The 13,034-nt window shown below is 35.9% G+C and overlaps 1 protein-coding gene across 2 annotated transcripts in view; it reads left to right on the top strand.

Annotated features, from left to right (window-relative positions):
* SEMA5A (semaphorin 5A) overlaps positions 1-13,034 on the top strand; it is a 311,498-nt gene that overhangs the window by 197,682 nt on the left and 100,782 nt on the right. For both annotated transcript variants that reach the window (XM_065752815.1, XM_065752816.1), the window contains exon 11: positions 1,077-1,281. In XM_065752815.1, coding sequence (XP_065608887.1) covers positions 1,077-1,281 — 205 coding nt within the window. The remainder of the gene's footprint in view (positions 1-1,076; positions 1,282-13,034) is intronic.

Genomic DNA, 13,034 nt, shown 5'->3' with positions numbered 1-13,034 from the left:
AAGAGCTGTAATGTGGCTTTTACAACACTGTATTGAAGCCAATTAATGTTAACTGATCTCGAGGTATCATTAGTGATGCCAAACTTCTGTTTTTTCACAGGTGCTATCTTTTATTCAGTTGAACTTTCTGTCAGATTTCTGGCTCCATAAGTGCAGTGCTGACATATACCAGAAGGTAGTCTAATGCACAGAGCTAGATATAACCACTTCTGTGACTTCATGGTACTCTAGAATACATATTACATGAAGAGTGGATGTGTACGTTGGCTGAACCACTGATTTCCTTTCCCAAAAGGAGTTCTTTTCTTTTGTAACATGATTATGGCAAAATAATTGAAGTTCTGCCTGTGTAGTCTCTGAATTTGGTTTATTCACAGAGCATGTATCTGCTCAGTATTAAGATACAGAAGCATGTGATTGTGAAGGAAGACTACTTCTGGGTGGTGATAGTTATGTCAAACACTGTATTTCCAATGCTAGGTTATATTAATTCAAATATTTTCCAGATTGGAATACCACTGAAGTCCCAGTCCTTAAAAATACTGCTTTTTTGATCAATTTCAAAGCAAAAGTATCTTGGCAATGGATAACATTTTTAGATTGACTTATAGTGAGATCTCTGCATGGTCCGTTCTTGGCTAAATGCACACAGAGTCTGAAGAAGTTTATAGAATTGTACATAGGGCTATGGTTATGGGATTTCCTGTGAAAAATTTGTAATGCCTGTAGCACTGTGTCTGTGTAATTTCTGAAGAAAAAATTGCCTGTTGTTGATGGCATCTTTTTCCTATTCTGTGAATACAAGTTAGAGGCAGATATTACTATAGCCCACCTGTACTCATTCTGGTGCCCTTTCATTTTGTTTGGATTTAGGGAGTACCCTTAGTACTGCCTCAGGAAAATGAAGCTTCCTCAGCCATTGAGTGGACACTCTGATGAGCACCAGAAAAAGAATTTAATGTGGAATTAAAAAGTATCTCTATGATACAAAGTTTTCATATTTATGTTCTTGTGCTGTAATTCAGAGGGTAAAACTTACTGTCGTGGCATATGGTAACGTTATTTTGTGTTTGCAGTGTGGCACCATGGACCAGGGTTTGTATGTGAACCTGACCGAGAGAAATCTTCAGGATGCTCAAAAATTCTTCTTAATGCATGAGGTTGTCCAACCAGTTATTCCAATTCCATACTTCATGGAAGACAACAGCCGATTTTCTCATGTGGTTGTGGATGTTGTGCAGGGCAAGGACATGCTCTTCCATATCATGTATCTTGCCACAGGTATGAACTTTGTGTTGCTGTAAAAAAAAATTTGAAGTCTCTGAATTTTTAATGACCTGCAAATCAGTTTTGGAATACATATAGCACCTTGAATAGGTTGGTGTTTCTGTGTTGTTGTTTGTTTTTACCTTTTTATTCTTTTTGGCAGCATTAACTCTGACTTCTATATTTTCTGAGCAGAAGAATCCATCAATTGGCAGCATCTTTATATTATATTGTGGACTCAGATGTTCATCTGTGTTTCCTATTCTCCTTTGAAGCCATAAAGTCTATGTGCTATCAAGAAAATGAATGGCTGGAAATCCCGCAAAAGTGAATTCACGAGTTTCTCTTTCGTTCTTTGTATGTAGTTCAGGGTACATTCTCACGCAATGTTCATAGGTTGTTTTAGAATCCTCTGAGGTAAAAGGAACTCATATAACAAATGCAATTACTGCTATCGCTATTTCAGACTCTTTTGCCCCAAAATATTTTATTATCTTTCCTTTTTGTTGCACATTTAAGTCATCCATTCTTAAGCATTTCTGCATTCTGCATTATTGTTTTTCAGTATATAGATAACTCATCTAAACTCTAGCAATGAATGAAAAATAGTCTTATATCTAAAATTGTATTGGTTAGAAGCATTACTTTTTAGATTCAAAAATTCATTCAAGCTTGTGAAAAACACCAAAGGCATCATTAAACGTTGCAGAACAAGGATGTTCCTGAGATGGAAATATTAGATTAAAGCACTATTTTACAGCCTTGTGACAAAAAAAAATTTAGTTCTCACATGCTTAGTAGGGGATAGCTCATCTAAGGAAAGGCTTGCTAGTGTTCATTTTCTGTTTTTCAGTGAGTAGGCACTAAATACAAAAAATCTAGAGAAGGACTTGATTAATCAACAGGAGAATAAACAATGTAAGTGGGAATTTATTTGATCTTGCAATCAATGAAGTCAATTTCAAATTTGTCATCAGTTCAATAGAAACTGGATCAATCATTTGAATCACTTATGACTTATTGATGAAAATTATGTATCTACAACATACAACTTATCAAGAGCCCAAGAAAAATTTGCATTGCGGTTCAATATATGGTTTAATTTTCCCCTGAAAACAGGATATCATGTTTTTCAGAGATGATTGCATCTTTTTAGTCTGAAGAAATTTTAGAATAATTTATTTCATGAGACAGTGTTCCTTGTATAATTACCCTAACAGGTAACGTTTTTACTCCTTGAAAGTTGATCAGCAATACGAAAGCTTTTAATAGGCTAAGACTTTATTTAGATTTGTCCAGTTGTAGTAAAAACAACTTCATGGTTGGTAAAGCATAGCATTTTAAGTGAAATCGTGCTTCTTCTAAATGATTTTTGTATTGTAACAGTCTCCTCCACAGAAACTGAATTACAGAAAAATTACGGAAACAAGTACTTAATTAGTTTTATATTTATCAATGCATTGTAGGATATTTACATTATAATGGCAGCTTGTATTATGAAATCATTTGCCATAATTCTGATCGACTTCAGTTTTTAGATTTCCTACACCTACACTTAGATCAGATTGCTCAGAGCCACCCCAGCCTGACCTTGAGTGTCTCCAGGGATGGGGCATCCTCTGCCTCTCTGAGAAGCAGTTCCAGTACTTCACAACTCTCGCTGTAAAAAACTTCTTTATAGCCAATCTAAATCTTTCTTCTTTTAGTCTGAAACTTTTCACTTCTTCTGTCACAGTGGACTGTGCTCAGGACCATGTCCCCTTCTTTCTTACAGCCCCCCTTTAGATACTGAAAGGCTACTCTCAGGTCACCTTGGAGCCTTCTCTTCTCCAGGCTGAACAGCCCCAGCTCTCTCAGACTGTCCTCATAGGAAAGGTGTTCCATCCCTTAGATAATTTTTGTGGCCCTCCTTGGACACACTTCAATGGTCCACATCTCTCCTGTACTGAGGACTCCATATCTGGACACAGTACTCCAGGTGAGGCCCCACCAGTTTGGAGCAGAGGGCAGGATCACCTCCCTTGCCCTGCTGGCCATGCTTCTTTTGATGCGGCACAGGATAGGGTTGGCTTTCTGGGCTGCAAGGGCACATTGCTGGCTCACGTCCTGTTTGTCAGCCACCAGTACCCTCAAGTTCTTTTTGACAAGGCACAGGCCACAGATGCCAAAGGTGCAAAAATCTCATTCTTTGAATCAGATGGGCACCGGTTAAGAGAAAATTCTTTGTTCCTCTGTCTCACGTTCATCTGCCTATCCTTGTTATCAGAATACAAATATTCAAGGGATAATAACCCTGACAGTATTAACAGTGTAATCTAGTTTCATTTAGCCTTAAATAGGGATAATATTACTAGAGAAGAAACTGGGAGCATACAAGTGCATTAATCTGCTGTGTCAGCAGTCTTCATATCTTAAACCTCTGCCAAGTCATTGTTCTGTTGGAGATTCTGATGTGCTGGGATTTAACATCTACTGCAGGTATCAAAAATATATTTTACTGCTTCGGAAACACATCTTAATCTTCTGCTGCACTGACTTCTAACAGAGAAAGAAGGGATATATCAATTCCTGCACATTCATTTGCTTAGAACAAGCACAGCACTGCTAGCTTTGGTCAGGCAGAAATCCCTGAAACATTTTTCAGTTCAGAAAGGAAAATCAAGGAAAGTGCTAACAGAAGTTCTGAACTAAGACTTGTCTCTGTTATCAGACAAAAAGTAAAGCAGGCTAGTGAATGATCAATATTCTCACAACTTTTTATGTTTAAAAAACTTTACTTCTTTCTTCAGTAGAGAAAACTTAGAGCAAAGTGGTATTCTGTATATCACAGTTTTGTGTGCTTGGTTTTTCCCCTCCTTTTTCCTTTCAATTTGCATGCCTAGGTGTTCTGTGATTAAAATTTTGCCAAAATACAAGCGTCTCCAAAGCATTTTTCAGAGGAATGGGTATTACAGTGAGAGCAAAATCTTTAGAAAGTATACTCCAAGTAGCCCTTATTTGGAAAATGGTTACAAAACCTATTGCTTCATTAAAAATAAAAAATAAAAATCATAAATGTGCTGTCTGGGAGCATTCTGAAAACAGTTGCTGGTTGCTGGGTTTTGAAAGTTCAAAAAAGGTTACACAGGCACAATTGGAAAAAACAAATTCAAAGCTGTATTTTAAAAATAATACAAAACTTTCCATGTTTTTTGTGAACTTTGCTCAGTAGGCCAAAGATGTGCGCTCTATATCCTGTACAGAAGTCACACATACCCATCAGTGGATCTTGATTATGGTAATTTATAGTTTAGCACTGATAAAATTAGGATGTGGCTAGATTACAAAGATCTAATTAAACCTGAAGAAATATTTACTGTTGCCTGTGCAGTATAACTCTAAAGAATGGGCTGTTCACTGAACTAAGCCTGAATTTTTATGCCATAAAGACAGGTTTCATTAAAGTTTAAGGATGCCTGGAATATTTTACAATGGAAGTTGTATGTGAAGTTCTGGAAGGTGATATTTTTTTTCCTTTCTTTATACCTCAAATTGTACATAGTATTGCAGAGAGTAATGATAAAAAGCAACTCTGGCGAACCACGTACAGCGATAATTATGAAAGTGTGGAGACATTTCACAAATAAATTTCAAAAACTATGTCTTATTAGATGACTGGGGCAAGATTTGATTCTGTCTTTTACCTTTTGTTTTATTTTATTATTATTGTTGTTATTAATAATAATAATAATAATAATAATAATATTTTTTGCATTGCCCCATGTGATTTGTTAGGGACTATCTCATCCCAACATCCAGTACATGTGTATTTTTGCATAAAATTTTTGCATGAGGTATTGTAATTTTCCTGGCGGACTACAGCTTCTGATCAGAGTATGCTTTCATATTTAATGTGCATGGTGTCATAATGTACGTGGTAAGTTTGAAGCTATGGACCTTAAAATTATAAGCAAAGATATATGCTTACCTACATTTCATTCATGGTGAAGAGAGCAACAAAGCTTATTTTTTTTCCAGTTTGTGATGTGTGTGTTTCTGAGTTTTATTTCAGGTGTGTTGAGATTATTAGAAGTAATCTGCAGATAGTTTTTTGTCGAAAGAAGCTACAGACATTTTCTCTCAGTTTGAGAAACATCTTTTTAGTTCAGAAACTACAATATAAATGCAATAATAATGATGATCAAGTAGTTGTAATTTGAGTCACCATTCAAATATGAAAGTGTAAAAGGCTATTTGTATATGTTAGTACTTTCTAGTTTGAAAACAGAGCGGCAGGAGAAATCAGAGTGCAGATGGATAATGTGTCATATGCACTGCAGCAGAGAATAATCAGAGAGTGTTAAAACTCTTTCTCATCTGTTAGAATAAAAACCACAATTGCTGTGTTACTTCTGACTTTCCTAGACAAAGACATGGCGTGCTTTTACCCAGTTGTAAAACTCCTCTGCAATGTTTCTAAAACTACTAGTCTGTAACTTATCAATCTGGCCTTTTGCAACGATATTTTAAGAGGTTTGAAGCAAAGACAGTCATCAATTTCTCTTCCGTCTAGAAATGGTGGACCTTGGAAGACACCAGTCATAACAGTAACATGATGATCTTGAACACTGTTTAAGAAATTGAGCAGTAAACCATCAAATGAATAACCTTATTCTATGCTCCTTTTCCGGTAACTGTTACTACTGAAACATGAAAACCCTACGTGAATTAATACCTTGTTTATGTTATTAATCTTTCCTGGAAACATTCTACAGCAAAGATTGAATACTATGCCACATAGTTTTGTCTTTGAGAGTCTGATAATGTTCAGTCTGGGATTTATGCAGATGTTATTACCAAGAACACTTACAATATTCTCTTGCCAGAATATTTATATTGTTTTCCACACAGAATTAAAAGAAAGAAGCATAGTGTAAACCATAGCTGTTTTACTTGGTAATTTAAGCACAGAAAATTTGATTAACCACTGCCTTGTGTATTGTGTCACCTGTACTGGACAGTGGGGCTTTAAAATGTTATCTTGTTGGAATGTCCATACCGGAAGTCCAGGCTACAAATGATACTGTTGAGCTCTATAGAATCGATCCTCATATTATAGACATTCAGGAGTACTGATTTCCCTTCTTTTTCACTCTTTATAGAGCTCTATCATTCTGCCAGCTCTAGTAAGACCTAAGGAGGTTCCTTAATGAGTAGATGACTATAACTAGAACTAGTTAAATTATTCATTGTCAGCAACGTATGTGTGAGAACAAATTACCCACCACTTACTCGTAGTCAGATTTTCTTAACTATAATCAACTCATAAATAGGTCATGATTTTGATTAATTTGTTGCTTATGTTTACTCAGTTTGTATTCTAGACAGCACATTCATGAATTACTTGCTGCAAATAGATGACATTTATATTCTGTTCCCATGGGACAAATTTAAATAGGAGCAGCCTTTTCTTCTACTAACAGATTATCATTGTGTTTTTATGATTGCTCCATTAGATGCAGAGTGTAAATAAAGGTCCAAAGAACACATGATGTGCCTCCACTGCTGTGCAGTGTGAACAACACTGTGTGCCTCCACTGCTGCCAGACTAGACTGCTACAGGGATAGGTTTGATCTTTGTCTCAGGGAGATTCAGCCTTTAGCTATCTGTTGCATGAGTATGCATTTAGTATTTAGGATCCTTCTTGAGAGCTGTGGAGTGGAAGGGGCTTGGCTATGTACAACATTTCAGAAAGGACTGGGCAACTTGGCACATTAATGAGCATTGTAAACATCCGTAGAGCATTCTGCAAGGCCTTTTATTTTGAAAAACCTGTACATTTAAGGTGGACACAACTAAGAGTGACTCAATGAACCCCTGCCAACCAAAGAAGAAATCAGAATTTTTAATCAAAAAAGTTTAAACCATACATAAGAGTCCTCCTTTGCCCTTAAAAGAAGGGAATGCAGGATCACAAGTATGATCACGTTCTATGTATTGTATTCAGTGTGTGCTTTGAGTAAAGTAACCATTAGACAGGATATTCTACTGAATATTCTTTGTTCTCACATTTGTGAGCTTCTTCATTCTGCAGCACTTTTCACAGTAAAACTCAATAAATCCAAATTTCACGTCTCTAATTCCAAGTTTGTTGCTCTCTCTTCTCTATTTACTTCCTAATTTACATTCTGTTAGAAACAAATGAGAGGCTATGTCAGTCTTTCCTTCTCTGTTTCTGAAAAGAAGCTGTGTTTTATGCTGAAAATGCTGCTTTCTTTCCATGCATATCATATAGGATTTGTACTGGATTTTGCTCTGCTATGGTCAGAGTCGTACAGGTGCTATGCAAACTGTAAACATGTTGGAGTAGAGGAGAATCCTTGACTCATTCTAGTCAGCCAAGTTTATATTGCTTCTGGATTGGTACAGCAGTTAGTTGACTTTCTGATACTTCCAGTGAAAATAGCCATATACGACTCAGTTAAGAAATTAGGTAAGGTTTATAGTAAGCTATTATCTGAGAAACAGTTTTCTCCACTTAGCAAGTAAATGCTTCTTTAATCTGGGCACTGGAAAATTTATTCAGTGGGTAAACTCTATCATATTCATAGCATGTTTTGGGTAGTACAAGATATTTATTATTGTGGTGGCACGATGGGAAAGCAATAAAAAGTAATAGGAGCTGTAAGCACTCCCTGTCCAGTCAGATCCAATCAAAGTTAATACATCTCAACTTTGGAAGACTGGCAATGATCCAGGGTAATTTTATATTTTGTGTGTAGCGTGGAATTCTTCATTGCGGCTCTGTGTCAGGTAGCAAGCCTTAAACCATAACAACCATTTCATCTTGCAACTAATATCTATGTTTGTCATCTCTACTATTTTAGCAAGATGTTACACATTTCTTTAGTGGTACTTATCTCTGCTATCTGAGAAGTCCAGTCCTATCTACTGTCTAAGTATTTTAGCAGTTCCCTCCTAAGATATAGTGCTTTCTCTTTCTGAGAAGAAGCTTCTGGGAATTTAATGCAGACTTTACTATTTATTTATTTATTAGTAGTAGTAGTAGTAGTATTTTCATTTTGAATTTCTTTATTCAGTAGCAGCCCTGTATTTTTTTTTCCTTTCAGAAACCAGCATATTAAAGCTAGACATCTCTTGTCAAGTGTAATGTTTCCTGTTCAGAACCAATAGACTGTGTATGACTTCTGCTGTCTTTTTTCTCAGGCTTCATGTCTTGCGTGTGTGTCATTTTTAGAGAAATAAAAGTTGGATGGTGAAAACAAGAATGGCTGTCAATGCAACATATTGCCAAATGGATGTTCTCTAGAATATGTTATTCACTTTTTAACCAATGATATTGGATCTATTTGGCTGTCATCTAACTGGCCTCAAGGATTAAAATGTTTTGATGTCTGGGAGCAAAAAAAATGTTGCCAATCTTGCTTCAACGACCAAAGAGAAATCCTGTACCTTAATTTTAGCCTAGTTGGTCCTAACTTGGTTTTGTCTGGATGTACAAACAAGATAGCACACGTTAAGTAAAAACAGAAGTACGTCCCTAAGGAATCCTTATATGCTGGTTTCGTATGATAATGTGCTGATTTAAAAGAATTCTTATTCAAGAAACTAAAATATTTGAGACTTCTAAAAAGTTGAATTAGTATGGTTGCACATGTTAATGTGCATATGGGCAGGATCTGTTTGATTCAAATGCAGTAATTAGGATCAAAGGCAATAACAACATCAATTTTGTTTTGGCTGCAGGCGGGCTTGATGCGCCAGCATAGTTTTGATATTTGTTCTATTTCATTTTTAACCTTGCTTTCATTTTCTGAGCTGGAAAAAAAATGTTATTGTGTTTTTTGAACCATATCCTCACTACAGGAACAACATTTCTTAAACCAGTGTTAGATCTAAAGTACTGCTACATGTTTGAATGCTCACATTTGAATGTAACCTTCTTAAGGAGATTAGTCTGGAGAAGAGGAGGCTCAGAGGAGACCTTATTGCACTCTACCACTTCCTGAAGGGGGGTTGTGGTGAGGAGGGGGTGGGCCTCTTCTCCCTGATAAATAATGACAGGACGAGAGGGAATGGCCACAAGTTGCACCGGGGAAGATTTAGATTAGACCTGAGGAAACATTTTTTCTCTGAAAGAGTGGTCAGGCACTGGAATGGCCTGCCTAGGGAGGTGGTTGAGGCACCATCCCTAGCGCTGTTCAAGAAGCATTTAGATGAGGTGCTAAGGGATTTGATTTAGTAGTTGGGTAGGGATGGTGATAGGAGGATGGTTGGGCTAGATGATCTTGTAGGTCCTTTCCAACCTTATGAACCTATGAACATGGTGTAGGGATATGACTGAGTAGCCACGCCTTGAGCTAATCTGATGCGTGTCCGTAAGATTATCCTGTTCAGTGAACATGGCAACATGACAGAGAAAGGCCAGTGTTCTGATGGCAGCAACACTTGTATGAGGCACGAAGAGCTCAGGTTTAATGGAGCTCAAAGTAATCTGTTCTACCTCCTTGCTGAATTCTTAATCTAGGAGGGAAGAGGCTGCTGTGGGTGGGGGTGAGGCCTCCCCGTGGTGGTTTTGTCCACAGGCACAGATGCATGGTTCATCTGGACTGAAAGCAGAAGCACTACAGCCCACAAGCCAAGTAGGTAGAAGATGATTGGTAGAAGATCACTGGAGAAGTGATTCATTGCTTTCGTTCTTCACTGTGAGGACTATTAATATGTTTTTCCAATGCCTTTTTAAATAAGCAGGAAGTGCTCCCTGAAATTCCTTAAGGATATGAAAGGCACCTTTTTCTTCCAGAGCGTAAAATCACATCAGAAGCTGCTGACAGTAAAGGAGAAGTGCTTTTCACAGGCTCAGTATATATTGCTTATCTCTCTCCCTCCCTGTTCCTAGCACTTTGATACTCTTTCTCACTGATGCATGGTAACACAGCTCTCAGAGACTTCATGATTTTTCTTAGCTGCAGCTGAAACTTCTCTGGTTTCAGTTCAGCTATCTTCTGTACATCTAAGGAGAATGAGGTAGATGTGTGTCACTGGTTTTGATTTTGTCAGCAAATCAGGTCAGTATGGAAGAAGACAACATAACAAAAGCGTACCTTGGGAAAAGGTACTTGTTAACGTATTTGTAGTGAGCTTTTGTTATAGTTGAAAAAAACAGTTTTACAGAAAAGTGAAATTTCTAGTGTTTGGTTTTTTCAATTTTAGATGTTACTGTTCTGAATGCTAGTTTCACACACGATGACTTAAGAGAAAAAAAGCTACCAAATTAACCCAGAATTTGTGAGTCTCCAAATTAATCCATAAGAACATTTTCTTTATTAACACTTTTATCATTGAAAACTAATAAAATGATCTTGCAAGTAAAAGATCATGAAAAGTTACTGCTTCATAAAGTTTTAGAGTAGCTAATGCTTTATGTTGTAAAAATAAAAGTAATGCAGCACATATAGATTGAAATTTTAGGCAGTAAGTGAATTTGCATCAACTGTAGCCGGCAAAGAATCTGTACCTGCAATAGTTTTTCTTATAAGTATTCAAAAATCATGTTTTACTTCTAAGTAAGCTGAGTATATGATCTGTTATAGATGTTTCAGCTCCTCTAAATCAGACAAAATTTTAAGAGCTTGCATCTTATCTCTATCAGATCTTTGGCAAACTGAACATTTTTTGTAACATTGAAAATGAGAGAGCAATAGTAAATTAAGGTGTGGCATTGAAGTTGATTCATGAAAAATGTGTATATTTTCAGATCATTGAAAGTACTTACATTTATATTTTCATGCAAGGTGAAACATCTGTTTTAGATTTAAGGAGGATAAAAATTTGTCACAAGTGTATATGAGCTCTAGCAAGATGAGAAAAGAGATGATTTGGTTTGATATTTTCTTTCTATATTCAGGAAACAGACCTAAATGATATGAAGGCTGAGACAGGTGTTTTCTTGCTTGATGCGTGTTCCTGCTTAAGCTTCTAGAAAAGACCAAGGGAAGCAGAAAAAGAATTGTATGTGTGTTAGTGGTTAATGACTTCAAGCATGTAGATGTAGTCATTCAAAAATGCATGCTGCTTTGGTTTAGCTGCTAGTTGCTTTGCATTTTATTCTCAAATAGATCTGAATTTCCCTTTAGAACATAAATTGTCTATTTATTTGAAAAAATTTTGAATGAGTTTTACAGGAGCTGCATTTAAATTCCAGTTTCACAGTAGACATGAAAAGGCCACTGGAAGGTGTTACATAAATTATACTATTTTCTAAAATGTAATATCTTTTTGAATCACAGGCAACACTTCTAGCAGAGACCTTAATAGCAACTTATATTCTGTTGTACTTTGAGGAATGGTGGATGATTCCTGCATAAAGGCAAATATTTAACACTTTGCACGGTGATTAATGGAAGAAGCTTTTGCTGATTCAACTGCAAATTGAATGATGTTTTTGATAGATTATAATACATAGAAATTAAATCTACTGGGAATAGAGGTGTTCTAGAGATTGCGTTATGTTTAAAAAGCTTTCTCTGGGAAATAGTAAAGAAAGTATGTCCTGATTTCCTTTGTTAGTTGCCTTCCCAGTGTGTTCTATTTGAAGATTGAAAATAAATTTCTGTAGTGCGTTTAGGTGGGGGGTTGAGCTTCAATAATCACATAACCTTGCTGTTTTCTAGAATATGTGTTAGATGTACATTATTTTGCCTTCATTTAATTTTGGAGCAGGCAGTGCTTATAATTAATTGTACGTTCTTTATGTCCTACCAAACACATGGCTTTGTTTGAGGAAAGTTTCTGACTTTGTAATAACTTGAATCTAAATCAGTGCTTTTTAATCACAGGAGTCATAGAGGCAGTAATTCTATATCATATGTAGAAAGGATAGTACATATATATTCCCTTCATAAAATAAATTCATTTTAAATTTTGACATAGAGTCATCAGGAACTTCTGCAGTTGCAGAAGTACAACTGAATTTATCTTGAAATAGCCAGTAGGGCATGAAGAAGCTTCTCTTGCTAATCATTTCACAAGGTGTTCAAATAAGTTCTGATTTAAGTTGTACCTTTCTGCTTCTAAATAGCTGGGAGATGAATTAAATTGCCTCTCCCACATAAAGACTGGGACTTGTAGTGGACCATTGAAGTTCTTCATTGTCAGGCATTATTAACTATGTATCTCATTTCAGCTTTAAATCAAGTTAATTTCCAGTAGCGTAAGGAAGCACATCAATATTTATTTGAAACGTGATAGGAAAGAGGGAATAAGAAGGAGGCATAAAGAAGATAAATCTGAAATAGTCTGCTCATTTTTTATGTCTGCTCATTTTTTTATAGATTATCTCAATAACTGCTGCTGTTACATCTAAGAACTAAAACAAAATAAAAAAAAATAAAAACATAAATACAAAAATCTGATTGTAGAAAAAAAGAGAGTTTTTATCCAGAGAAGAACATTTTAGCATAGACTTTTTCTTTATTTTAGTTTTGCTTCCAAAATTCTCTTCAAAGAAAGAGATAAACTTTACTATTTCCTAACTCTTCTACTATGCTGAATCATTTGTTCCTTGAAACATATGAAGCTTTTACTAAAATTTATTAAAATGATACATGTATCATTTTTACACTTTTTTTTCTTTCTAATTGTCATGACAATGGAAAACTGAATGTATGATTGTAAGGATGTTATGAGCTGTGTATATGAGGAAGTTGACAATTTTGATTGGTTATTTATGGAAAGTGCAATTCCTTAAATTTGAGAATCTTTGCTT

This window comes from Cyrtonyx montezumae, unplaced genomic scaffold (genome assembly GCF_038088225.1).
Source record: "Cyrtonyx montezumae isolate F1298 unplaced genomic scaffold, pur_monq_1.0 scaffold_8, whole genome shotgun sequence".
In the NCBI taxonomy this organism is placed as follows: Eukaryota; Metazoa; Chordata; class Aves; order Galliformes; family Odontophoridae; genus Cyrtonyx; species Cyrtonyx montezumae.
The sequence above is the reverse complement of the archived record's forward strand: the minus strand, read 5'-3'. Positions and strand labels throughout refer to the sequence as shown.